Source organism: Tachyglossus aculeatus, chromosome 21, assembly GCF_015852505.1.
Source record: "Tachyglossus aculeatus isolate mTacAcu1 chromosome 21, mTacAcu1.pri, whole genome shotgun sequence".
In the NCBI taxonomy this organism is placed as follows: Eukaryota; Metazoa; Chordata; class Mammalia; order Monotremata; family Tachyglossidae; genus Tachyglossus; species Tachyglossus aculeatus.
This window is the reverse complement of record NC_052086.1, coordinates 68,346,089-68,373,975: the sequence shown is the minus strand read 5'-3', so window position 1 is coordinate 68,373,975 and position 27,887 is coordinate 68,346,089. Positions and strand designations below refer to the sequence as shown.

Here is a 27,887-nt window from a genome sequence, read left to right as displayed (position 1 = left end):
TTCTTTAGGCATTTCCTTCCTGGGGGTCAGTGTACCCCCAGCATGAAGTAAAAAGATTCTCTAGCAAACTTGAAGGGAGAAGTGAAAATCAGTGGCCCGACCACAAAATTGGCAGAGTGTTCTTGTCTCTGAGGTCTGTCGGCCTATTCCTCCAGTGGAGTTTGGAAATGAACAGAGGCCAAAGGATGCGTTTTTAACAACCACTTTTGTTGCACGGGCATCACCCACGAGGCCATAGGGACTGACTTCAATCAGAGACAGGGCAAGTTGGACAATCCCAGGAAAACTGGATCCTCAAAAACTCAACTGCAAACAACTGAATAGATCTCTGTGGTTTAACCATATGGATGAAGGGAGGGGAAATGTAAGCATTCCATGCATACTTGCTGCAAGGGATCTGAGTCTTAGCTGTAGCTCTTCGAAACGAGCAAGCAACCCAAATTCAGATGTTTCTCTGCGGTCAAGCGGTTCCCCACTATGGTATAAGATTTAAGCCTCTTTTCAGAGCATCACTTTTTAATACTTACAGTCCCACCATTTAACACAACCGCCATCTCGGTTGGCTGATAAACGTTGCTTCTAAACGGAGCGCTGGGTCGGCTTCCCAAACTACCGTTGCGAAATCCAGCAGTTCTGAGAGCTGAGCGAGGGAACAAAAGATCAGTTTTTTGTGTGTTTGGTTTTTTTTCCCTTCTAAGCAGCAACGCCCAGCCGTTTCCCCCGCCCTACCCTTGTCACATGCCAAGGGGAAAACAAAAGTCACAAAGCCACTCTGTCTCGGGCTTTCCTTTGGAGCCGTTTGTGTATTGGTGAGGATTTCAAAGTTTTGTTGTTGAGTTTCTGTCAACTTCCTGGCACTGTGGGAGGGCCAGCTGAACGTCCCGGGCCTGTCTTGAGGGATATTGGGTGAAGAGCTCTGAGGAGCTGGAGGGGGAGATGCCCATCTGGTCAGAGACCATTACAATTACTGTCACGCAGCATGGCTCAGTGGAAAGAGCACGTGCTTTGGAGTCAGCTGGGTGACTTTGGGCAAATCATTTAACTTCTCTGTGCCTCAGTTACCTCATCTGTAAAATGGGGATTAAGACTGTGAGCCTCCCGTGGAACAACCTGATCCCCTTGTAACTGCCCCACCGCTTAGAACAGAGCTTTGCACATAGTAAGCACTTAGTAAATGTTGTTATTATTATTATTATTATTATTATTATTATTATTATTATTATTATTATTATTGTTATTCCAGCCCGAGTCCCTGTTTGGTGGTCCTGGTCTCCCTTCCCGGGCCAGCCTTATCAGGCAGTCGGGCTTAGCTGCTTAGATTTATTCTCTTCTCTTTATTGTTATTCCTTCATTCACTCATTGAATCGTATTTATTGAGCTCTTACTGTGTGCAGAGCACTGTACTAAGCGCTTGGGAAGTACAAGTCGGCAACAGAGACGGGCCCTACCCAACAACAGGCTCACAGTCTAGAAGGGGGAGACAGACAACAAAACAAAACATGTAGACAGGTGTCAAAATCGTCAGAACAAGTAGAATTAAAGCTATATGCACATCATTAACAAAATAAATAGAATAGTAAATATGTACAAGTAAAATAAATAGAGTAATAAATCTGTACAAATATATATACAAGGGCTGTGGGGAGGGGAAGTCCCTTCTAGACTGTGAGCCCACTGTTGGGTAGGGACTGTCTCTATATGTTGCCAACTTGTACTTCCCAAGCGCTTAGTACAGTGCTCTGCACACAGTAAGTGTTCAACAAATACGATTGATTGATTGATTGATTGATTGAGGTAGGGCGGGGGGATGGGGAGGAGGAGAGGATATGTAGTTCTACACCCTTTAAAGCATGGGCCTGGGAGTCAGGACCACCTGAGTTTGAATCCTGGCTCCATCACTTGTCTGCTGTGTGACCTTGGGCAAGTCACTTCACTTCTCTGTGCCTCAGTTACCTCATCTGTAAAATCGGGATCAAGACCGTGAGCCCCAAGCGAGACGGGGAAGCAGCATGGCGTAGTGGATAGAGCACGGGCCTGAGAGCCAGAAGGTTATGGGTTCCAATACCAGCTCTCTGCCACTTGCCTGCTGTGTGACCTTGGGCAAGTCACTTAATTTTTCTGTGCCTCAGTTACCTCATCTGTAAAATGGGAGTCGAGTCTGTGAGACTCACGGGGGGACAGGGACTGTGTCCAACCCGATTTGCTTGTATCCACCCCAGCACTTAGTCCAGTGCCTGCCACACAGTAAGCGCTTAACAAATACCATAAATATTTTTCTCTGGGCCTCGGTGACCTCATCTGTAAAATGGGGATTAAGATTCTAAGATCCATGTGGAACAAGGAGCAAGTCCTACCTTACTGGCATGTATCTACTCCAGAGATAGTGCAGTGCCTGGTACACAGTAAGTGCTTACCAAATACCACAGTTATTATTATTACTTTCTAATCAATAGTTTTCCCAATTGGATTATCACTCACATTCAAGCTCCTTCAAGGTTGATGGGGGGAGGTGGGTTATGTTTTGTAGTTCTGCCTCCCCTGCATGACTGTAGGCTCCTCAAGGGCAGGGATGGCTCCATTCATTCTACGGTGCTCCCCCAAGTGCTTAGTTCAGTGCTCGGCACACGGTCGGTGTTCAGTAAGTACCACTGACTGATTATAGCTCTTCCAAAAGTACTCCAAATGGCCCAGCTTTCTACACACAAATAACAGCAGTTGATAACTGAGGATATTTGCTGGGTCATTCTGGTCAGCATGGTTCAGTGGAAAGAGCACGGGCTTTGGAATCAGGGGTCATGGGTTTGAATCCTGGCTGCCAATTGTCAGCTGTGTGACTTTGGGCAAGTCACTTAACTTCTCTGTGCCTCAATTCCCTCATCTGTAAAATGGGGATTAGGACTGTGTGCCCCCCGTAGGACAACCTGATCTCCTTGTAACCTCCCCAGCGCTTAGAACAGTGCTTTGCACATAGTAAGCACTTAATAAATGCCATCATTATTATTATAAATGCCATGCGCTGTTAATGTCATTCCTGCTCACAGTATCTCAATCTTGCCAACACCTTTTCCACATCCTCACTCCCGCTTAATATGTGACAGGCCACCAGTCTCCCCACCTTCAAAGCCTTATTAAAATCACATCTCCTCCAAGAGGCCTTCCCTGACTAATCTTTCATTCCCCCTACTCCCTCTCCCTTCTGGATCTGTACACTTTAACCAGGTAATATTCACACACCCCTCAGCTCCACAGCACTTTCGTACAAATCTTTAGTTTATGTAACATCCGTCTCCTTCTCTAAACTGTAAAGTCCTGGTGATCAGATAATGTGTCTACCATCTCTACTGTATTGTACTCTCTCAAGCACTTTAGTACAGTGCTGTACACATATTAAGTGTTCATTAATACTTATTGAATTCTGTGTGCAGAGCACTGTACTAAGCACTTGGGGGAATACAATATAACAATAAACAGACATATGCTCTGCCCACAACGAGCTTGCATTCTAGAAGAGGAGACAGACATCAAATAAATACATTACAGAGATGCACATAAGTGTTGTGGGGCTGGGAGGGGCGGTGAATAAAGGGAGCAAGTCAGGGTGACACAGAAGGGAGTGGGAGAAGAGGAAGGAGGGCTTAGTCAGGGAAGGCCTCTTGGAGGAGATGTGTCTTCAATAAGGCTTTGAAGCGGGGGAGGTGGAGAGAGTAATTGTCTGTCAGATATGAGGAAGGGCCAGAGGCAGGATGTGAGGGCGTGGTTGGCGAGGAGATACATGAGATCAAGGTACTGATTAATTGACTCCTATAGGAACAAAAGTTTTTTGTTTGTTGGTATTTGTTTTAAGCACTTACTATGTGCCCAGTATTGTACTAAGCGCTGGGGTAGAGACATGTTGCCAGTCAACCTACACATCAAGCAAAAACTCCTCACTCTCGGCTTCAAGGCTGTCCATCACTTCACCCCCTTCTACCTCACCTACCTTCTCTCCTTCTCCAGCCCAGCCCGCACCCTCTGCTCCTCTGCCACTAACCTCCTCACTGTGCCTTTCTTGCCTGTCCTGCCGTCGACCCCTGGCCCACGTCCTCCCCCGGGCCTGGAATGCCCTCCGCCCACACATCCGCCAAGCTAGCTCTCTTCCTCCCTTCAAAGCCCCACTGAGAGCTCACCTCCTCCAGGAGGCCTTCCCACACTGAGTCCCCTTTTTCCTCTCCCCCTCCCCATCCCCCCCCGCCATACCTCCTTCCCTTCCCCACAGCACCTGTATATATGTTTGTACAGATTTATTACTCTATTTGTTTCACTTGTATATAGTTACTATTCTATTTATTTTGTCAATGATATGCATCTAGCTTTATTTCTATTTATTCTGATGACTTGACACCTGTCCACCTGTTTTGTTTTGTTGTCTGTCTCCCCCTTCTAGACTGTGAGCCCATTGTTGGGTAGGGACCGTCTCTATATGTTTCCAACTTATACTTCCCAAGCACTTAGTACAGTGCTCTGCACACAGTAAATGCTCAATAAATACGATTGAATGAATGAACGAATGAAAGGTAGTCTTAAACCCCATTTTACAGATGAGGTAACTGAAGCACAGAGAAGTTAAATGACTTGCCCAAGGCCACAGCAGACAAGCAGCACACCAGAATTAGAACCCAGGTCCTTCTGACTCCCAGGTTCATGCTCTATCCATTAGACCACTTTGCTTCTCAAGGGTTACTTTAACCTGGTTGGTAAATTATCATCTTCACCTAAAATTCCATTAGAATGAAAGTAATTAGGTGCTAGCTCTTAATCAATCATTTCCCAAGACGAACATGAGGTCTGGCTTTCCAATTAATTGAGAAGTCAAGCCTATCAGTGGCAGGGCTGGGTCAAGACCATGACTTCTGACTCCTAAATCCCCCAACTGTCCTTGGCAGTGGGACAACAGACCCCTCTAAAGCTTCTGGATCTCTAAACTGTAAAGTCATGTGGTCAGGGAGCATATCTACCAATTCTGTGGCATTGTACTCTCCCAAGCATGTAAAACAGTGCTCTGCACACAGTAAGTGCTGAGTAAATCGATTGATTGATTCAGCCAACTCACTGGATATAGGTGATCAGTACGCCGATGAATCAGAGGGATCAGATTCCTCAATAAAGATATAAAAATCTTTCCTGCCACAAGTGGGATTGGCAATCACAAGTCTAAGATAACTTCATAACCCCTATAGAGTGACCTCCCCAAATCTTCCTTCTCTCTCTTCCCCCTCCTGTTTGAAAAGCAAATGATTAACATTTCTCCTTAAAGTTTTCCAAACTGTGATCCAGGGTGCCAGATTATCCATGTATTTTATGCCTTTAGCCCAGTGCAGTGGAAAAAAATTGTCCTATCAACACTCAGTAGCCAGGGAGAGGTGTTGGAAGCAGCATGGCCTAGTGGAAAGAGCACAGATTCTAATCCTGTCTCTGCCAGTTGTTTCCTGTGTGATCTTGAGCAAGTCATTTAACTTCTCTATGCCTCTATCCTCAATGGTAAAATGGGGATTAAATCCTACTCCTTCCTACTTAGTAAACTCATTTTCCAGATTTTAAAATGCTTGAATCTGCTCCCTAAGGTCCCTTCTGCCCTGCAAATTGTTCTTAGGGTGAAAATGGAAAATGTCATCAAGAATGTGTGTGAAGCTTTTTAAATAATTGGCTAAGAGTTGCCCTACATAATGTTATAATTTCTAAAATTAAGTTTTAGAAATGGTCTTAACTATTCCAAATCTTCTATTGAAAGCCTTCTTCTACTGTCATCATTGAAATTCCTCTTAGATTGTTAGCTCCCTGAGGAACAGGACTGGATCTAATTCCTACTTGTGTATTTTCTCCCAGTGCTTAGTACAGTGCTCTGCACACAGTAAGTAATTGCTTAATAAATACTATTACTAGACTGTGAGTCCCTTTTGGCACAGAGGTTATGTCCAACCTCATTAACCTGTATCAACCCCTGTGCTTAGAAGAGTACTCAACACATAGTTGACAATTAAAATAATAATAATAACAATAACAACAATAACAATAATAATATTAATAGATTCTGGTGCTTAACCCCTTTAGCTCACTCAGAACCAGGACTATGGCTGGCCCTGAGGCCATAGAGAATTAGTCGTTGTTTTCCCGGGCACTCAGTGTCCTTAGAAGCATCTGGGGACTGAGGGAGAATACAGTACTGGCCATGCCCAACATGAAATAATTTATCAGTCAATAGATCCAACTAGCTTGGCCTAAGAGGCAGACCTGCCAGGAAATTCAGAAAATGGGAAACAACAAGAGGGTCAATGAGTCTTGTGCCAACAGCCCGAAGGTCAAAAACCTGAGTTTTCTAGCCTGTGGGATCCAATAATCAAACAGTCCATAGTATAAGCGGGCACGGCATTGTTTACTAAGTATTTGGGAATCAGTCAAGTCCATCTATTTATTGAGTGCTTACTGTGTGCAGAGTGGGAGAATACAATAGTGTTGGTAACCACAAGCCCTGCCCTTGAGGAGTTTGCAGTCTAGTGGAGGAAAGCCAGCCCAATTGGAAGAAGTCGCCTTAGAGAAACCTAGTCCCAGAATCCCTGATAATCTTGGGGTGGGTGGGTGAGTGAGATTAAAGCCCCATCTAATATGGAATGGTTCCCAGAGGGGCTTCCATCTTGGGAGCCTCCGTCTTGGGAATGCTACAAATACGGGGAGGGATAATTGATGTCAACTCCGGGGGTGGGACATAGTGAGGAAATTCCAGCCCAAACATTTGAGGGTTTCCTAGAGCAAAGGCAGAAAAATGGGATGTTTTAAATCAAAGAAAGTGACTTCTGGAGCCAGAGCCAAAATTCCCAGCGCTTAGAACAGTGCTTTGCACATAGTAAGCGCTTAACAAATACCATCATTATTATTATTATTTACCCCTCCGAGACAGGGACTGCAGTGAGCAAACCCTTAATAATCTTGGGGACCCTCCCACCCCATAGATTTGCACCAGCAAACTAGAGTCCCTCAGCTGACAGAGGAAACTCACCATGTCTCTACACACAAAGGGCACAGATCCAGATACTCCAGGCTAAGGCACCTTGATTTGACCCGTGAGGACCCCAAGGCCCCTGCAGGAAGGAGGCTGGGTTCTAATCCCAGCTCCGCCACTTATTTGCTGTATGACCTTGGGAAAGCCACTTCATTTCCCTGTGGCTCAGTTACCTCATTGATAAATTAAATCCTCCCTCTAACAGACTGTGAGCCCCATGCGGGGCATATGACTGTGTCCAACCTAATGAGCTTGTATCTACCCCAGTCCTTAGAACAGTGCTCAACACATAGTAAGCACTGAACAGATACCATAAAAAGGGCTATTTCAAAATTTGTCAGTTTCCTGGAGCACTGACACGTCCCTTGGGGAGTGTAGTACTGGGCTCAGAGTCACCCAACTGAAATTCCCAAAGGCCACAGAGATTTTCATGGAACCAAGAGGTTTTCCAACCACACCTGATTTATTAGACCATGATTCCCCAGGCCAGCAATTTGGAAAAACAAATTGTAAATTGAGACAAAGAGTATCCTGGAGAAAGTTGACATTACAGGGTGGTTACTGGTTCATAGGATGAGAAATGTGATTCCATCCTAATGAAAAACTGAAGAGCAAGTCTTAACTTATCTGTGACTCAGTTACATCTTCTGTAAAATGAGGATTAAAACCGGGAGCCCCATGTGGAACAGGGACTGGGTCCAACCTGATTAACTTGTATCTACTCCAGAACCTAGTATAGTGCCTGGCACGTAGTAAGCACTTGGTAAATACCATTAAAAAAAAAAGGAGGGGGTTACCAGAGTAGAGGGTTGGACCTTCATTCACTTGTTTTTCTAGAGGAACAGAAAGTCTTGACACTTCTAGTTATGCCCAAAGTGGCCAGGCCTCCAGGACGGAGAGGCGTTTGGCTGGTAGGTGTGTTGTTGTAGGCACTACTACTATTACTACTAAAAATAATAACAAAAACAACAGCAACAGTGGTATTTGATAAGCACTGTGTGCCAAGCACTGTATTAAGTACTGGAATAGATAATATCCCAGGCGTTGTCATAATTATTATTAAGGTCAGGCACAATCCCTGTCTCATTCAGAGAGGGAGACCAGGGATTTTATCCCCATGTAACAGATGAGGAAACCAAGGTCCAGAGAGTAATAACAATACAATAGTACTTGTTAAGCGCTGACTGTACGCCAAGAAGTTTTCTAAGCACTGGAGTAGATACAAGTTAAGGTTAGAAACAGTCAGTCCCTATCCAACCTGGGGCTCGCAGTCTAAGTGGGAGGGAGTAGGACAGAAACCCAGTTTTATGGATAAGTAACTGAGGCCTGGATAAATTAAGTGACTTGCTCCAAGTTACACACCAGGCAAGCGGCCGAGTTGGAATGAAAACCCAGGTCCTCAGTCTTCCGGGCCTTGGGGGGAGACGGGAGAGGGAAAGGCCTCACCATCACCCGAGGGCCCAGAGGGGCTCCTCGGTCTCCTACCGCGGCTCTCTTTCCCCTCCCTCAGCCTCTTGCTCAATCCCACCTTACCTGCATTGTGTTCATCCATCGAAAAAGCTTTGTTTTCCATATAGCTCCGAGGGAGCTGGATGTCTTCCTCAAAAGCGGTCTCCCGCATCCTGGGCTGCGACGTATCGAAGTAATTGGGCGTGTTCTCCTGAGGCGAAGAAAGGATCGTGCAGTGAACTTCGGGGATGGCGTGGAAAATGACGAACACCCACCCGCTGGACACCAGGGCGATGGCCAGCGTCGGGTCACTCCACGTGTCCCGGTGGCCCAGTTCCTCGTTGCCGAAGAGGTACATAGTCACCCACGCCACCCAGATCAAAACCGAGAGGAAGGTGGTGACGATGAGGCACGCCCCGTTCTTCTTCCACTTCTTGAACTTCCCGCAGAGCGTGAACAGAGACAGGCCCAGGCTCACCACCATCAAGACCATGACGTAGATCAGGGCCAGGGCGAAATCTATGGGCTCGTAGCTGCAGGCCCGCTTTTTGTCCCGGACCACGTTCAGGACCAGCCACTCCACGGCGACGATGACCTGGACGAGCACGAGGCCGGTGGCCAGGCCGGCCAGTTGCCAGCCGGAGGGCCCTTTGCCGTGGCGGACCAGCCGCCGGACCCGCCAGGCCTGGCCCAGGAGGCACGAGAAGCACAGAGCAAAGAGGACCCCCCACAGAAACCGGCGGGTGGTGCAGATGGTCTCGTCCTCCTGGATGATGAAGGCGAAGGTCAGGCCGAACAGGCCCAGGGTCCCCAGCAGGAACAGGAAGTGCAGGCCCAGCGGACTCTTCTTCTCCTTGTCTTTGATGAAGGGGAGCCGGACCAGCAGGATCAACATGAGCAGTAGGGTGGTCAGCACCCCGGCCCCCGCCACCGCCTCCGCCACGATGCCCCAGATGGCGTCCAGGTCGCACAGGGACACGTACTGAGGGAGGAGATCCAGGCCGCACCCGCGGGAGGTGCTGGAGTTCTCGGAGGAGCTGGAGCCGACCGCAGAGACCAGGAGGAGAGCGAGGGCTGGAGGGGTTTTCATCTTCTTGTCTGAGGCAATGAGTCAGAAAAGAAGACAGTGATCCATCCATTCAATTCATCCAATCGTATTTACTGAGCGCTTACTGTATAATGATGGTGTTTGTTAAGCACTTACTATGTGCCAAGCACTGATTTAAGCACTGGGTAGATACAGGCTCATCAGGTTGGACGCAGTCCCTGTCCCACATGGGGCCCACAGTCTTAATCCCCTTTTTACAGTCGAGGGAACTGAAGCACAGAGAAGTGAATTGACTTGCTGTAGGTCACACAGCAGACAAGTGGTGGAGTCAGAATTAGAACCCAGGTCCTTCAGACTCCTAGGCCCATCCTCTATCCACTAGGCCATGTTGCTTCCCGTGTGTGCAGAGCCCTATACTTAAGTGCTTGGGAGAGTACAGTATAACAATTAACAGACACAGTCCCTGCCCACAACAGGCTTGCAGTCTAGAGGGGGAGACAGACATTAATATAAATGAATAAGTTACAGATATGTACATTAAATTCTGGGCCATCAATTGCCAGAATGGCCTAGGAAGCAACTGTCCAGCTTCTCCAAGAGGGAGAATGGGGGTCGATTTTGATTCCTCTCGTTTCAAAGCCGCCTGCCCCCATCTACTCTCTCTCTCTTTCATCTGGAAGTCGATTATTCACCCTCATTCATTCATTCAGTTGTATTTATTGAGCACTTACTGTGTGCAGAGCACTGTACTAAGTGCTTGGGAAGTACAAGTCGGCAACATATAGAGACGGTCCCTACCCATGGACTAGAGACGGGAGAAACAGGCAGCAGGAAGATCAGCAAAAAGGCAGATACAGTAGTCAAGACAGGATAGGATAACTGCTTGGATCAGCATAGTAGCTGTTTGTATGGAGAGGAGAGGATAGATTTTAGTGACGTTGTGAACGTCAAACCAACAATATTTGATGACAGATTGAATATGTGGGAATGAGAGAGATGAATCGAGGATAACTCATTCAATAATAATAATAATAATAATAATAATAATAATAATAATGGCATTTGTTAAGTGCTTACTGTGTACCAAGCACTGTTCTAAGCGCTGGGGGGGATGCAAGGTAATCAGGTTGTCCCACATGGCGCTTACAGTCTTAATCCCCATTTTACAGATGAGGTAACTGAGGCCCAGAGAATCAAAGGAACTTGCCCAAGATCACACAGCAGACAAGCGGTGGAGCCGGAATTAGAACCCATGACCTCTGACTCCCAAGCCCGGACAACTGTGGTATTTGGGAATTTTCTCCTCTGGGCCAAGCAATGTACTAAGCACCAAGGTTGAGACAAGATAATCAAGTCGGACACAATCCCCGTCCCCTATGATGCTCACAGTTCACGTGGACAGAGAGCGAGACTTTAATCTCCATTTTACAAATGAGGAAATGGAGACACCAAGAAGTGAAGTGACTTGCCAGAGCTCACGCGGCAGGTAAATGACAGAGCCAGGATTAGAACCCAGACCCTCTGGATCCCAGCCTCAGGCTCTTTAAACCAGGCCACACTGCTTCCCAACCTTGTGCACCAACTGTCCTAAGCCTGGCTTCCTTCAGCACCAGTAGTTGGACTCACAAGGGAACTCCCCATGTCCAGCGCCTTCTCCTTCCTAGAAGAATCCCAAGCTTCCCCTGCACTGGCCTTTGTCCTGCACTCTCCCCAGGCCCCTACTCCACTCCCTTCTTGGAAGCATCTGGGAATTCGGTCTCTACCTCAGAGGTAAATCGGACCCTGGAGAAAGTCTTGTCAAAACTGCGAATGCACAATTTCATTAAGAGCTGCCACTTCTAAGAACTCCGTGTCTGCTCAGCCTGTCCAGTTTGGTACACGTTATGTGTTTGCAGTTGCCTCGAGCTCCCACCGCAGCTCCAACTGCCCCGAAACAGTTCGATCCCAGCTGATTCAATAAGTAAATGCAGTATTGACAACTTCCTTTATAACCTGAGCTGCCCCGAGACACTGTCCAACCCAATAATCTAAATGTGTTTCGGCTCCGAGTGGCATCCCAGGAGAGGAATTACGGCCAGGTAGAAAAGGTGCCCCTGTTTGGCTTCTTCTCTCTTCCCTGCACACCACCCATTACTCCGATCAACTGAAAATAAGTCGATTCGACTCATGATAAAGTGTGAGGAAGATTGGTAAATAGATGATCTTCTGCCCTTTTCATCTGAAGATTAGTCGTGTGCTTGAAAGCAAACAAAACGTGGAGCATCCATTTAGGGGACAGGAGAGGAGTGCTTTCCTCCTTGTTGTGGCGGAGGGGTGGAGGTCTCTTAATGGGAATATTCCTTTTGTGCATCTCTGACACTTCCACTCTCTCGAGGGAAGCAGAATGTAGGCTTGGGAGGTTTAGTTGGTTGCAGTTGGGAGCCTGCACTTTACTCCTCTAAAGCAGTGAAAAGCTGGCTATTTCACGTAAGTGGATGGGGCTCGATGTACTTCCTTGCCTTTCGTTCAGGTCAATGATTCCCCATGGCCAAGGCCATGTCCAAGTGTGTGAAATTGTTTGTTGGGGCCCAGCACATATTTACATTAAACTTTCGATATTAACTACATATACTCTCACTAGATTAACTGCATATACTCTCACTAGCACCTGGTCACAGACTCTGCAGTCTATAGTCAGAATAAGTGATTGCCTCTATCAGAATTACCCTTATTCTCTCCCTCCCATTTCATTCAGCTCAGCTTTGGCAAGCCAGTCCCACGCAAAGCAGAAATCAGGACCTCAGACCCTGCCTTTTCTCCTTCCATTGGCTTCAAGACACTCAGGTCTCTTTTCATTCATTCAGTCAATCGTATTTATTGAGTGCTTACTATGTGCAGAGTACTGTACTAAGCACTTGGGAGAGTACAATACAACAACAAACAGACATATTCCCAGTTATATCCTTGCCACTTTCACATTACACCCGAGCTCAGACTCTTCGCTTTTCCCAAGCCACTCTTCCCATCGTGCTTCACTTTGGTCATTGTCGCCTCTTGCTTACACCCTCCCTTCTCCCTGGATCACCCTCACCCTCTCTCTTCACATCCGGCAGACCACCGCTCTCCCAATCTTCAAAGCCCTTCTGAATTCTCAGCTCCTCCAGGAGGCCTTTCCTGAACAGTGGCAGTGGGAAGAACGCGGGCTTGGGAGTCAGAGGTAATGGGTTCAAATCCTGGCTCCATCACTTGTCTGCTGTGTGACCTTGGGCAAGTCACTTAACTTCTCTGGGCCTCAGTTCCCTCATCTGTAAAATGGGGATTAAGACTGTGAGCCCCACATGGGACAACCTCATTACCTTGTATCTACCCCAGCGCTTAGAACAGTGCTTGGCACATAATGAGCGCTTAACAAATACCACCATTGTTATTATTATTATCTCCATAACCTATCCCCACCCCAACTACTGTCACTTCAATATTTCTGTGTCTTCTAAGCTTTTGGGTATTCCCTCCCCTTCCCGTCCCAGCCCCACGCATCTTCACGCTCCATTGCTTCCTCCTACCTATAATTTATGTTGGAGTCAGTATCTCCTAGTAGATTGTAAGCTCCTTCAGGGCAGGGATTGTGTCCACCTACGCCATTGTACTCTCTCAAGCACTTGTCATAAAGCTCTGTAGCCAGGAGACTGTGAGGGGATCATGTCTATTAACCCTATGTCCTCTCCCAAGCGCTTAGTGCAGCGGAGAGGGCCGATGCAGGTATCTCTGTCCCAGCCTCCCCGACGGCTTTGGCCACAGAGAACCAGTACCCACATGGCTTGATGGGATTTTTGCCATAAGGTCAAATAAACAGTTTCCAACAGCAACTTTCCTCTCCCAGGAAGGAGGTTACCTCATCTTACTGATGTGGAAGTCACAGAAAGGATGGGTTGCTCTGCTCAGGGAAAGCATAATGGATTTTTAAGAGAGGATGTTTAGCTGGCTAGATTGGTCATATCCCCGCCCCCGGGCCCCATCAACCCTCCTCTAGTCCCCACCCCGACCCCCCATCTGCGTGACCTCACCCTCCTGGGACTACTAAGCACCAGGATTTCCACTGGCCAGGTGCCATTTGCTGGAATTGAAATGGGCCAAGCAATTGAGCATTTCTGCTCACCCTAACCACGTTTCCTCTTTGCCTCTACAAGTGGCAACAGAAACAAACAAACAAAAAACTCAACAGAGGGCACATTTAATCTAACCACTAGCTCACACTACCAGAGAGATCTGAGGGTCTTGGGAGATGGGGCCAGGCTGCCTGTTTCATTTTCCATCTGACCCTTGAGGACGAGCTTGGGGAAAAGTGGTTAGGCTAGGAATGCTTGCCTTTCAGCCAAACAGAGACCAATGACATCTTACTAATCAGTGGTTGTGGACTTATTATATACCTCTGACACATCCAGGAAAGTATAGCAAAAGGTCAGAAGCCATCTCCCAGGGTACTTCAGAAAAACCACTAACTGACATGCTCTGCTGCAGCTTAACGGCAATGTCCTACTAGGGCCGGCCTCTTCCTCCACTTCTTGAGCTGTTTAAACAGCATGTTGAGACAAGCTCTCCCAAAAGGAGGCATTTCCAAGGATGGGAGGGGGAAGCAATCACCAGGTTTGGGTCACCAGGCTGAGTACCTTCATCTCCTGGGATTGGAGCTCTTAGAGTGAGTGAATATAAACCAGCCTCTCCTCCCTTCTGGGAAGCAGCATCACCTAGTGGAAAGGAAGTCAGAGGTTCTGGGTTCTAATCCTGACTCTGCCACTTGCCTGCTGTGTAAACTTGGAAGAGTCACTTAACTTCTCAGTACTTCAGTTTCCTCATCTGGAAAGTGGAGATTCAATACCTGTCCTCCCTTCCCACTAGACTTTGAGCCCTGAGTGGGACAGGAATTGTGTCTGACGTGGTCCTCTTGTATCAACCCCAGAGCTTAGTACAAGGTAGTCACGTAATAGGTACTTATTACCTTATTACTTATTACTTATTGCACAGTAAGCTCTTAAATGCCACAGTTATTATTCTGGGTCCCTGATTTTCAGAGTCAGAGAGCAATTTCATTTTAACAGGAGGTGATAAGCTCCTTGAGGGCAGGGATCATGTCTAATTCTATTGCATTCCTTCCAGCACTTAGTATAGTGCTCTACATGCAGTAGGTGCTCAATAAATGCTATTGATTGACTGAAGTTTGAGTCACGGGAAGAGCTGAAATTCTGTAACATCAAATAGTGATGTTCTTCAAATCTTCTAGAATGTGAGCCCATTGTTGGGTAGGGACCGTCTCTATATGTTGCCAACTTGTACTTCCCAAGCACTTAGTACAGTGCTCTGCACACAGTAAGTGCTCAATAAATACGATTGAATGAAATAGTGCCTAATTAAGTTTGCCACAGGGCAGAACTTCTCACCTTCCCTCTGAAACCCTTTCTTCATCCCTTCGTCCTTCCTTTCTTTGTGTATTCATCCATTCAATCATATTTATTGAGCGCTTACTGTGTGCAGAGTACTGTACTAGCACTTGGGAAGTACAAATTGGCAACATATAGTAAGCGCTTAACAATTGCCATTATTATTATTATTATATAGAGACAGTCCCTACCCAACAACGGGCTCACAGTCTATTAGGGGGAGACAGGCAACAAAACAAAACACCCGTCCTCCGTGTCGCTGAAGCCATAGCCTTTGTGTCCTCCTCTCTTCCTCTCTGTTCTTCAGGTCAGTCATTCAGTCTGCCGCTGAAATCCTTCCAGGTCCTCCTCCAGAAACTGTTCTTGATCCCAATCCTTATTCTTGGTCCCAATCCTTCCCACAGCCACCACTCTGGTCCAAGCTCCAGTCATATCGTGGTTAGACTATGGCACTAACCTGCCTTCAGCCTCTCGATCAATCAGCATGCAGAGCACTGTTCTGAACAGTTGGGAGAGAACAACATAACAGAGTTGGTAGACAAATTTCCTGGCCACAAAGAGCATGATTCTAATCTACTGCACAGACTGTCTTCTTGAGGCATCACTCAGCTCACATTTCACCCCTCCTCAAAATCATGGCTAGCCTACTTTATCACTTGTATGTATTGAGCACTTACTGGACACAGAGTGTTGTACTAAGCACTTGGGAGAGTATAGTAGAATAGAGTTAGTAGACACATTCCCTTCCCACAAAGAGCTCACAGTCTACAGGAGGAGAGACTTCCCTCTACACCAGGCTAAAACCTCCATGGAATTGACTTCGGAACCCTCCTAAAACCCGCATCTCCTCAGGAAAGCTTCATCCAAATAATTCCCAAACAACCTAACCGGGTCAGCTCAATAGCTAACTATGGTATTTACGTATTTCATTCCCATCCTCAACATTTATGAATATATGTACAGTTTTATTTGTACTTTCATTTGCATATGAAGCAGCGTGGCTCAATGGGCTTTGGAGTCAGAGGTCACGGGTTCAAATCCCGGCTCCGCCAATTGTCAGCTGTGTGACTTTGGGCAAGTCACTTAACTTCTGTATGCCTCGGTTTGACTTTGGAGATTAAGACTGTGAGTGCCCTCTGGGACAACCTGATCACCCTGTACCTCCCCAGCGCTTAGAACATAGTAAGCACTTAATAAATGCCATCATTATTATTATTATATTTAATTATTTATTCTGCTATTTCATCCTGATATATTCATAGTACTTCTCGCTATTCCTCTTGTTCCTGCTATTTCAATCAAAAGTGTCTAAAGGGTTCCCCCTTGGTGTGGAGCACTCTGCATCAACCATTTTTTGTTCTGTCTCCCCCATTAGATTCTGAGCTCCTTGAGGACAGGGAACTTGTGCCTTGCTTCAGTTGTACCCAACCATGGTCCGTAAGCAGAAGTAACTCTATGCATGCATCGGATTCTCCCAAGTGCCAAGCACACAGTAAGTGCTCAGTGAATATCAGTGATTGATTGATCCTGGAAAATGAAGCCCGCAGTGTTGTGTTGACATCCTGGTCCCATCTCCAGGACCTTCAGATATCACTCTCCCAAGGCAGTGTAAGCTGGTGGTTCTAATCAGAACTTCCTACTTCTGCCTCCGAGCCCCCAAATGACTTTGGGCCTGAGTCAATTTCTCCATCAGTGGAGTGAACATGAAACGTGCCCTCTATTTGTGAGGATGAATGGTTAGAGCACGAGCCTGGGAATCAGAGGAGTTGTGTGACCTTGGGCAATTCACTTAACTGGGCCTCAGTTTCCTGGTCTGAAAAATAGGGATTAAGATTGTGAGCCCCATGAGGGATATGGATTGTGTCCAACCAAATTATTTTGTATCTAACCCAGCTGTTAGTACAATGCCTGGAACATAATAAGTGCTTAACAAATACCATTAAAAAAAACAACAACCAAAACCCCCCCAAGAATTGGAAAGTTATCTGAATGGTTTGGAACCCCTTAGAAGAAAGGTGCCTTATAGGAATGGTCTGATTTCAATTATGTGGGGGCCCATTAAGCTGGATTTCTCTTCCTTCTCCTTTGGGCCGTAATTGTTTGCCATTTTCACTGCTGGTCAGTCTTTCTACCAGAAAAATAGGAGAAATGTGGCAGAACTCAAATAACTCCAAATTGCTACTTGTTGAGCATTTCCATTTCAAGTTTGAACTTCAAATGAGATTTTGGGATTATGTGTGCATTTCATTTACCCATCTCACCTCATCTCCCACAGCACAGATAAGCGAGTAATGTCGGAAGCAAATCGTTTTGTGTTCTTGTTAGCAATTGTAATAGTCACCCACATCCCAAAAGTAGTCCTGGGGTCAGATGAGGGGAACTATAGGTTAGATTCATTTTCATCTGGGTCTCCCATTAGTGAAGTCCCATCCAGTTTAACGGGATGTTTAAATTCAAATACTAGTACATCTAGTCTCTCAACCGGGAAGAACTAAACTACCATCAGATGAGAGGTTTGAATCAGCTTCAATGTGGGCTGATTATGAGGAGGACTAAGTGGAAACATGCCCCAGGGATCCCTCGGGAACTTCAGAAGGAGTGGTTGAGTGAATGGGGGAAACACAGGTGACATACTAATTAACTTTCCTAGAAACAAAGCTTCAGATATTTCACTCTGTTCTGAGGGAGCTTGCTTCAAGCTTTTGGCTTCATTTGCTGAACACACACACCCCCTCTGAAATTAGTCTTCCAGTCACACAGACAAGGACTCAATTTTGCAATACACTGTGGTCAACTGAGCTTGAGTAGACCAGGAATTCTTAGCCTTCAGAAGTCCACTTACATGGCAGTGACAGGACATTCCAGTGCTGCTAAATGGAAATATATTGCTGGATTGGTTTCAATTCCACCTTTGTCACTCAGCTCTTTCTGGAATATGTGAGTTCCCAGTTCCCCCATTTCTTGGGGACCAAAATGGGGAGGGAACGGGTTACTTGATTCATGTCCTGTCACTTCTTGTAACAGTCAGTTTCCTTGGAAATAGTGTTAAATGGGTAACCCATCTTATCACAGTCTTTTGTTTGTTTCCTGTGGCTAGAGCAACCAAGCAAACAAGAGCTTTCCGTCTTTTGGGGTGGGGGAAATTCTTCTAAGGGGTCCATCCTCCTCAGGAAAACAAACTCAAGTACTCCATCAGGAAAGCCAAGACAGAGTTATTAGCAGTACACTCTGTTTTCCTATTCAGCAGAGGTTGGGTTCTTAAAGAGCTTTACATTAAGGAAAATTTTGTTATGGTATGTATACACCTGTTTCATCCAGCAACACATGTTCTATCCCGATGAATGCATTGTGTCAGAAGAATGTTGGCTAATTCCTTAACAGCATCCTATCCAAAGAGCCTAGAGAAGGCATGCATTTCCTAAATCCCCACCTTTCAAAAAGTTGCTCTCAGAAGCTTACACTACCCCCAGTTCTCATTAGCCCATGCCCGCACATGTACACACACAAATACACACCCCTACCTCTATTGGGGGGTGGGTAGCAAAATGGGCACAGCTCAGACACAGTCAACCCCACCTGCCTGGACTTTGGGCCAACGATAACACGGAGGCAAAAGGTTAAACTAACTCCTAAAATAGTAACACAAGTGATTTTTGTTTTTATGGGCAGGGAATATGTCTGTTTATTGTTTTATTCAACTCTCCCAAGTGCTTAGTACAGTGCTCTACACACAATAATCACTCAAAACATACAATTGACTGACTGACTTTTCCAATAGCTCAGGAGCCCCACATGAGTAAGATATTCCAAAGGGGCTTTTCCATGAACTATCCCTGACCTTGGAGAACAGAGACAGATGACCCAAGCAAACCAGAGTTCCCCATAGAGCAAGGGCAACACAACACAGAGAAGCTGTCTTGGAAAGTAAAAGAGAGAGAGAGAGAGAGAGAGAGACAGAGAGAGAGAGAGAGAGAGAGAGACAGAGAGAGAGAGAGAGAGAGAGAGAGAGAGAGATATGCTTTGGATTTTTCTAGCAACCTTATTCCCAAAAAGGCAAAGTGGTTGCTTCCACATGTGTCCTCTTATTCATCCTCACAATATCCTGTGTGGGAGACAGAAGTTAGTATCGCCTTGTTGCCTGGGCAGACAGACTCAGAGGAGCTAAATGTCTTGTCAAGTCAACAGTCAGAGGAAGAACTGGTATTGGACTTGGTGTTCCCTCACTACCCACCCTGTTGCTGATTGAACCTCCCCTTCAGCTCTCCCATTTCATCCAGTGGAATTGTTTTGCTTTACTTCTCACACCCTTTAAAAAGATATCATCCTGTATGCATCTTTTCACCTACCGCCAGCCTAGCCCAAGGAGTATTTCAGACCTTTCTATTTCTACGAATAATAATGATAGTGTATGGTATTTGTTAAGTGTTTACTTATCAAGAATTGTACTGAGGTAATCAGTTGTGACACAATCCCTTTCCCACTTGGAGCTCACAGCCCGATTAGGAAGAGTATAGGTATTGAATCCCTATTTTACAGACAAAGAAACGGAGGCCCAGAGAAGCAGTGTGGCCTAATGGAAAGAGCATGGGCCTGAAAGTCAGAGGATGTGGGTTCTGATTCTGACTCTGCCACATATCTGCTGTGTGATCTTGGGCAAGTCACTTAACTTCTCTGGGCCTCAGTTATATCATCTGTAAAATGGGGATTAAGATGGTGAGCCCCATGTGGAACAGGGACTGTGTCCAACCTGATTACCTTGTATCTACCCCAGTGCTTACAACAGTGGTTGGCACATAGTAAGCGCTTAACAAATGCTACAATTATTATTATTATTATTAAGTGACTTGCCCAAGGTCCTACAGCAGGCAAGTGGCAGAGTCAGAATTAGAACTCAGGTCACCCTCCCCAGCACCCAAGCTCTTTGCACTAAGCCATGTTGCTGGTTCTAAAGAAGGGAAAACAGTCTCAGGGCCAAAATCCAGCTTTGGACTGTCTCCCAAACTCAAGAATTTGACTGCTCAGGAGTGCCAGCTACAGATCCACTCACCTAAAATGGCAGCTGGGCAGAAGCCACTTTAAAGGGTTAAGAGTGGAGTCACTGTTCAAACTTTTCACAATACTACTCCAGGGATGGACTGACGATGGTTTGACTTCAATGTCCGCTGGGCTTCCAGTTAGGAAAAGGCGAGAGCTTGAATGGCTGAATGCCTCTCCAGGGAGGCTGGTGGTTACTGTTAAAACTGTTTAACCTTCTCAAAAATCTATTTATCCCAGGCTTAACCCAAATGCCTCATCCTGTATCCACTGTAGGCTGGGCTCATTTATTAGCAGATGTGAAGGGTCTGTATGTAAATAACATCAAGCACTCGAGCAGTCACCCATGAATATGCAAAACTGCAGCAATCCGTAAATAAAAGCCATCATTTAAATGCAAATAACATGGACAGATTCCTTATTCCCAAGTAGTTCAGAAAGAGGATGCGGTCTGAGCAGTGAGGGGAGGTGAAAGCCAGGCAGGGAGTGCACAGGGGCAGCTGTTCGCTGGAAATGAATGGGGTCGAGGCAATGATTGTGTCCATCCAGCCACTGAGATGTCCTGGCTGGAATCGGGACCTCTGAACATCCCCCTGAATGATGGGATTGTGATAGGCAAAAACCACAATAGGGACCCATTTCCCTTCTAACAAACACGACGTACTTTTTGGGTCCAGCAAAAACTCAGGTCAAAGGGATTTTATGTTGGTTTTGCGTACAAATTGCAGTGACTAGCATCATATGGCCCAAGACCCAGTTGGCCTAAATCCAATCCACTCTTTCCTTCCAGATGCCTCTAGCTCCAAGTCTCAGTGGAATCAGAGTTTCCAGGACAGGCAAGGTCTTGGATGTATGTTCTGTGTAATGTTGTTTGATGGCTCCAGAGCAACTCTTCAAGACCTATAACTTCTTAGCATTGCTTGATATTTCTTTTTAATCCCTCCACAAACTCTCACTGGTCGCTTCTTGATACTTTGCACCCCAAAAGGGCTATTTGTCCATTAAGAAGACTATGTGTGCAGAGTGAAATAATAAAACAGTGCTGACTTAATAACGACCCTTGGTTATGTGGTTGTTACTTTGTGTATAATCTGTCCACAGAGTCAAAATGATGGCACAGAAATTTCCTTCAGCTTCTATCCTTTCCCCACTGTCTCTCACCTGCTCCTCTTTATTCCACTACTGTCATCTTCTCTGCTCCTTTCCTCCAGGACTCAATCCCCCCATTTTCTTTCCTTAGCTGCCCCCTCCCTTCCAGCTCCTGTTGAGTCATCTCGGGCTCCAGTCCGGGTAAAACAGTTGGTGGGGCTCTTCTATATTTCCAACCTCAATTGAGTGGAATATTTATTGGTTAGCACGGGCCAAGCACTTTACTAACACTGGGGAGGACACAAAAAATCAGGTTGGACACAGTCCCTGTCCCATATGGGGCTTACAGTCAAAGTTAGATGAGAGTAGGATTTATTCCTCATTTTACAGATGAGGAAACTGAGGCACAGAAGTGAAGTGATTTGCCCAAGATCACACAGGAGGCAAGTGACAGGGCTGAGATTAGAACCCAGGTTCTCTTGTATCCCAGGCCAATGTCCACCAGGCCACACTGCCTATAGCAGCCATGCAAGAATAGGAAAGGAACAAACAGGTGTGCTTGTTTCTGCTCACACAACCTGACTTCTCTGCAACCTCTTTGCGGACGAGAAAGTTTCCTTGGAAGCCAGGGCTGGGAAATGCGAGTGGGTGACATGCGTTCTTACAGGTGTGAAGCTCAGCTGTTAAGGAGACAAACTGCAGTGACAGACTGTAAATTCGTTGTGGGCAGGGAATGTATCTGTTACATTATTGTGTTATATTCTCCTTTGGTAGTGCTAATTTCTAGACTGTGAGCCCACTGTTGGGTAGGGACTGTCTCTAAATGTTGCCAACTTGTACTTCCCAAGCGCTTAGTACAGTGCTCTGCACACAGTAAGCGCTCAATAAATATGATTGATTGATCGATTGCTTAGTACAGTGCTCTGCACACAGTAAGTGCTCAATAAATACGATTGATTGATTGAAAAACCTCAAGGCTTCCTTCCCTTCTAGGGACACACTTGGACTTTCTCTTTGGAAGAAGAGAAATCACTTCATGCCCCAGGGTCCTCTAGACTGTGAACTCATTGTGGGCGGGGATTGTCACTGTTTATTGTTGTATTGTGCCTTCCTACGCGCTAAGTACAGTGCTCTGCACACTATAAGCGCCCTCCCCACGACACCTGTATATATGTTTGTACAGATTTATTACTCTAGAACAGCGTGGCTCAGTGGAAAGAGCCCGGGCTTTGGAGTCAGAGGTCATAGGTTCGAATCCCGGCTCTGCCAGTTGTCAGCCGTGTGACTTTGCGCGAGTCACTTAACTTCTCTGTGCCTCAGTTACCTCATCTGTAAAATGAGGATGAAGACTGTGAGCCTCCTGTGGGACAACCTGATCACCTTGTAACCTCCCCAGCGCTTAGAACAGTGCTTTGCACATAGTAAGCGCTTAACAAATGCCATCATTATTATTTACTACTCTATTTATTTTGTTAATGATGTCCATTTAGCTTTATTTCTATTTATTCTGGTGACTTGACACCTGTCCTCATGTTTTGTTTTGTTGTCGTCTGTCTCCCCCTTCCAGACTGTGAGCCCGTTGCTGGGTAGGGACCGTCTCTATACGTTGCCAACTTGTACTTCCCAAGCGCTTAGTACGGTGCTCTGCACACAGTAAGCACGCAATAAATACGATTGAATGAATGAATGAATGAAATACGGCTGAATAAATGAAGAATGGGACTGGCAGTGGGGAGGAAGGAGGAAAAGTTGACTTCTGGAAATCGTTACTGTTCATTCAATCGTATTTATTGAGCACTTACTGTGTGCAGAGCACTGCACTAAACGCTTAGGAAGTACAAGTCGGCAACATATAGAGACGGTCCCTACCCAACAACGGACTCACAGTCTACCTTTCCTTCTGCCCAGAAAGACAGCAAGGGGGGAACTGATGCCAAATCTCCGGAGCTGGGGGTCGACCCCCGGGAAAATCCCCTTATCTTCTTAGCCCACCTCCCCACCACGAGAGAATGGAGAATACTTTAATTATGACTAATCGTATTTGAAGGTATTTGTACAAAGCACTGTGCCAAGAGCTTGGGAAAGTATAATCGAAGACGTTCTCTGCCCCCGATTTAATTTTTAGAGTTGGTCCTTCCCAGAGTTCACCTGAGCACTCTTTGGAGCCGTTATTTGGACCCTCTATGGGGGAGCTGGTTCAAAGCCCCCCAGGCCCCAGCTTTGTCCAGCAGCTGTTTCCCCCACCGACCCCCCGACCCCCACTCTACCTCTCCCGCACTCCTGGTCCCGGAGCCCACCGCTCCCATTTCAACTGGTCCCGCAGGCAGCAGTTTGGGAAGGGAAAGAGTCCATCCAAGGACTTGTCCTTGCCCTTCTTCCCTTCCCAGCCCCGCACTGCTCCGCCACCTGCCCCGGTTTTTGCCCTTGACTTTCCCTCCCGAGCCTGGGCATCGAGGGGGAAAGGAGGCCGAGGAGGGCCCCGAAGCCCGAGGTCTAATCTGCAGCCCCAAATCGGACGGAGGGATGGGGAGGACCCCACCGGGGCTCTAGAGCCCCCCCTCCTCTCGCCCACCGACCTCACCCTCTTCCGAAGCAGCGTGGCTCAGTGGAAAGAGCCCGGGCTTGGGAGTTAGAGGTCATGGGTTCAAATCCCGGCCCCGCCACTTAATAATAATAATGTTGGTATTTGTTAAGCGCTTACTATGTGCAAAAGCACTGTTCTAAGCGCTGGGGGGAACAGAAGGAGATGAGGTTGTCCCATGTGGGGCGCACAGTCTTAATCCCCATTTTACAGATGAGAGAAGTGAAGTGACTCGCCCAAGGTCACACAGCAGACATGTGGGGGAGGCGGGATTCGAACCCAAGACCTCTGACTCCCAAGCCCACGCTCTTTCCACTGAGCCCACTGTTGGGTAGGGACTGTCTCTATATGTTGCCAACTTGTACTTCTCAAGCGCTTAGTACAGTGCTTTGCACACAGTAAGCGCTCAATAAATACGATTGATTGATTGATTGAGCCACGCTGCTTCTCATGTCAGCTGTGTGACTTGGGGCAAGTCACTTCGCTTCTCTGGGCCTCAGTTCCCTCCTCTGTAAAATGGGGATGAAGACTGCGAGCCCCACGTGGGACAGCTTAATCACCTTGTCTCCTCCCCAGCGCTTAGAACAGTGCTTGGCACATAGTGAGCGCTTAGCAAATGTCATCATTCTTCTATTTATTTTATTTTTTTTAATACGTTTGGTTCTGTTCTCTGTCTCCCCCTTCTAGACTGTGAGCCCACTGTTGGGTAGAGACTGTCTCTCTGTGTTGCCGACTTGTACTTCCCAAGCGCTTAGTCCAGTGCTCTGCACACAGTAAGCGCTCAATAAATACGATTGATTGATTGATTAGCAGGCAGCTCCCTCCGTCCTTCGTTGTTGTTGCATGCAGTCTGCCCTCCCCACCGCCCCCCACCCGGACCCCAGACCCCCCGCTGAGGGCAGAGGGGTGGCAAAGAGGCAGGGGGGAAAGTGAGGAGGGGGCGCACCCCGCGGGGCCCTGCGGGCCGAAGTTTCTTGAGCACTGGGAGGCCCCCCTCCTCCAGGACGCCCCCCGGGTGTCGCCCCGCACTTACCAGCGCCCGGCGGCGCCGCAGCCCGGACGAGCCCCTTCTCCGCAGCCCAGATCACATCTCTGCAGAGGGCAGAGGGGGCGGAGGGGGAGAGAAGAGGAGGGGAGGGGAGGGGCGGCCAGTCCACAGCCCTGCCCAGCCCCGGCCTCCGGCAGTCCTCCCGCAGGCGCCCTCACTGCGTGGCTGCTAAGCGCTCAACAAATCCCATCGTTAGAAATGAGTAGGGTAAGAAACATCTGTTAATAATAATCATCATAATCATGACGATGGCATTTGTTAGGCGCTTACTATGTGCAAAGCACTGTTCCCACACACAAAACACACACACACACAGACAGACCCCCGGGTCCAGGCGCCAGCCCTCTGAGCTAACGGGCTCCTCTGTCTCTGCCCTCCCACTCCAGGATCCCGCCAGGATCTCTCTCTCCCTCTCTCTCTCTCTCTCTCTCTCTCTGTGTGTGTGTGTGTGTGTGTGTGTGTGTGTTTTGTGTGTGGGAACAATACTTTGCACATACTAAGCGCAAACAAATGCCATCATTATTATTATTAGCAGGCAGCTCCCTCCCTCCTCCCCTGCTATTCCATGCAGTCTGCCCTCCCCACCGCCCCAGGTCTTCTATGATCATAGATGATGGTCATCATCGTCATTATTATTAACAGATGTTTCTTATCATAATAATTTATAACGATGAGATTTGTTGAGCACTTACCAGGGGCCCCCGCCTTACCTCCTTCCCCTCCCCACAGCACCTATATATGTTTGTACATATTTATTACTTGCACGTATTTATTCGACTTATTTTATTTTGTTAATATGTTCTGTTTTGTTGTCTGTCTCCCCCTTCTAGACTGTGAACCCGCTGTTGGGTGGGGACCGTCTCTAGAGGTTGCCAACTTGTCCTTCCCAAGCGTTTAGTCCAGTGCTCTGCACACACTAAGCGCTCAATAAATACGATTGAATGAATGAGCGAATGAATGCTAAGCGCTGGGGTGGAGCCGAGCAAATCGTGTGGGGCACAGTCCCTGGCCCACGGTGGGGCTCCACGGTCTCCATCCCCCTTGTATGGATGAGGGAACTGAGGCACGGAGAAGGGAAGTGGCTTGTCCAAAGTCCCGCTCCCCCCTAAAAAAAAAGTCTCCCTTAAAGGGAGCTTAGGTGTGAATTTCCCCGGGGCTCACCGTCCGGACAGGGGAGCAAAAACACACACAGATACACAAACACACCCACACAACCCCCCCTCCCCCATATCATCCCTGGGCATAGATTCATTCAACCGTATTTATAAAGCGCTTACTGTGTGCAGAGCACTGTACTAAACGCTTGGGAAAGCACACTACAGCAATAAAGAGAGACAATCCCTGCCCCCAGCGAGCCCCCTTTCATTCATTCGTTCATTGATTCAATCGTATTGATGGAGCGCTTACTGTGTGCAGAGCACTGTACTAAGCGCTTGGGAAAGCACACTACAGCAATAAAGAGAGACAATCCCTGCCCCCAACGAGCCCCCATTCAGTCGTTCATTGATTCAATCGTATTGATGGAGCGCTTACTGTGTGCAGAGCACTGTACTAAGCGCTTGGGAAAACACACTACAGCAATAAAGAGAGACAACCCCTGCCCCCAACGAGCCCCCATTAAGTCGTTCATTGGTTCAATCGTATTGATGGAGCGCTTACTGTGTGCAGAGCACTGTACTAAGCGCTTGGGAAAGCACACTACAGCAATAAAGAGAGACAATCCCTGCCCCCAACGAGCCCCCATTCAGTCGTTCATTGGTTCAATCGTATTGCTGGAGCGCTTACTGTGTGCAGAGCACTGTACTAAGCGCTTGGAAAGTACAATTCGGCAACAGAGACAGCCGAAAACGGGCTCACGGTCTAGAAGAGGGAGACAGTCAACAAAACAAAACAAGTGGACAGGCATCAGTAGCATCAAAATAGATAAATAGAATTATAGCCATATACACATCATTTCCTCTCCCCCTCCTCCCCCTCCCCATCCCCCCCGCCTTACCTCCTCCCCCTCCCCACAGCACCTGTATATATGTATATATGTTTGTACGGATTTATTACTCTATTTTATTTGGACATATTTATTCTATTTATTTTATTTTGTTAATATGTTTCGTTTTGTCGTCTGTCTCCCCCTTCTAGACTGCGAGCCCACTGTCGGGTAGGGACCGTCTCTATATGTTGCCAACTTGGACTTCCCAAGCGCTTAGTCCGGTGCTCTGCACCCAGTAAGCGCTCAATAAATACGATTGAATCAATCAATCAATCAATCGTATTTATTGAGCGCTTACTGTGTGCAGAGCACTGGACTAAGGAAGTACAAGTTGGCAACATAATGAATGAAAGAATGAATAATAAAATAGAGTAATACGTACGTACAAATAGACACAAGTACTGTGGGGAGGGGAAGGACAGAGGGAGGGAGCGATGGGGAGGGGAGGAGGAGAGGAAAAGGGGGGCTCAGTCCGGGAAGGCCTCCTGGAGGAGGGGAGCTCTCAGTAGGGCTTTGAACACTCACTAGACGCCCCCCCGCTTCCAGGTGGCACCCAGAGAGCGCTAATTCCGAGGCCCAGAGCTCAGACAAGGATCCCCCCCTCCCCGGGGGGCTACTTACTAGACCTCCGGCTCGTTCATCAGCCTGAGCTGGGAGACCGTGTGCCCGCGGAGGGCACATTCCTGGGCATCAACCTTGGGCCCCGCACATGTGCCCGGGCTGCCCACCGGCCTTCCGGGAAGGCGTCTCCTACAGGCCCCGCAGGCTCACCGCATCGGGGTTGGCTTTCTGGCTTTCGCTCAAGGTGCCAACCACGCTATTGCGGTAAGAAATCTTGGTTTCTGGCGGGAGCAGCGTAGCCTAGCGGAAAATTAGAGGGCTCGGGAGCCAGGAGACCCGGCTTTCCCAATCCCTTAGGCCAGGCACTTCTTTCACTTTTCCGTGCCTCAGTTTCCCCAGCTGAAAACCAGCGTGGCTAGAGAAGCAGCGTGGCTCAGTGGACAGAACCCGGGCTTGGGAGCCAGAGGTCACGGATTCAAATCCCGCCTCCACCACTTATAATGATGGCATTTGTTAAGCGCTTACTAGGGGCAAAGCACTGTTCTAAGCGCTGGGGAGGATACAAGGTGATCCGGTTGCCCCACGGGGGGCTCACAGTTCTAGTCCCCATTTTAAAGATGAGGTAACTGAGGCCCAGGGAAGT

The 27,887-nt window shown here is 47.4% G+C and overlaps 1 protein-coding gene across 2 annotated transcripts in view; it reads right to left on the bottom strand.

Moving 5' to 3' along the window:
- Positions 1–27,426, bottom strand: part of GPRC5B (G protein-coupled receptor class C group 5 member B) — a 31,648-nt gene extending 4,222 nt beyond the window's left edge. The window contains exons 1-3 of one of the 2 annotated variants that reach the window (XM_038763832.1): positions 27,305–27,426; positions 8,567–9,580; positions 528–640 (exon numbers count right to left, since the gene is read on the bottom strand). In XM_038763832.1, coding sequence (XP_038619760.1) covers positions 528–640; positions 8,567–9,572 — 1,119 coding nt within the window. In that variant the 5' untranslated portion in view covers positions 9,573–9,580; positions 27,305–27,426. Of the gene's footprint in view, positions 1–527; positions 641–8,566; positions 9,581–24,681; positions 24,782–27,304 lie in introns of those variants that run through there. The other variant, XM_038763833.1, reaches the window with a different exon arrangement.
- Between the last annotated feature and the right edge of the window lie 461 nt (positions 27,427–27,887).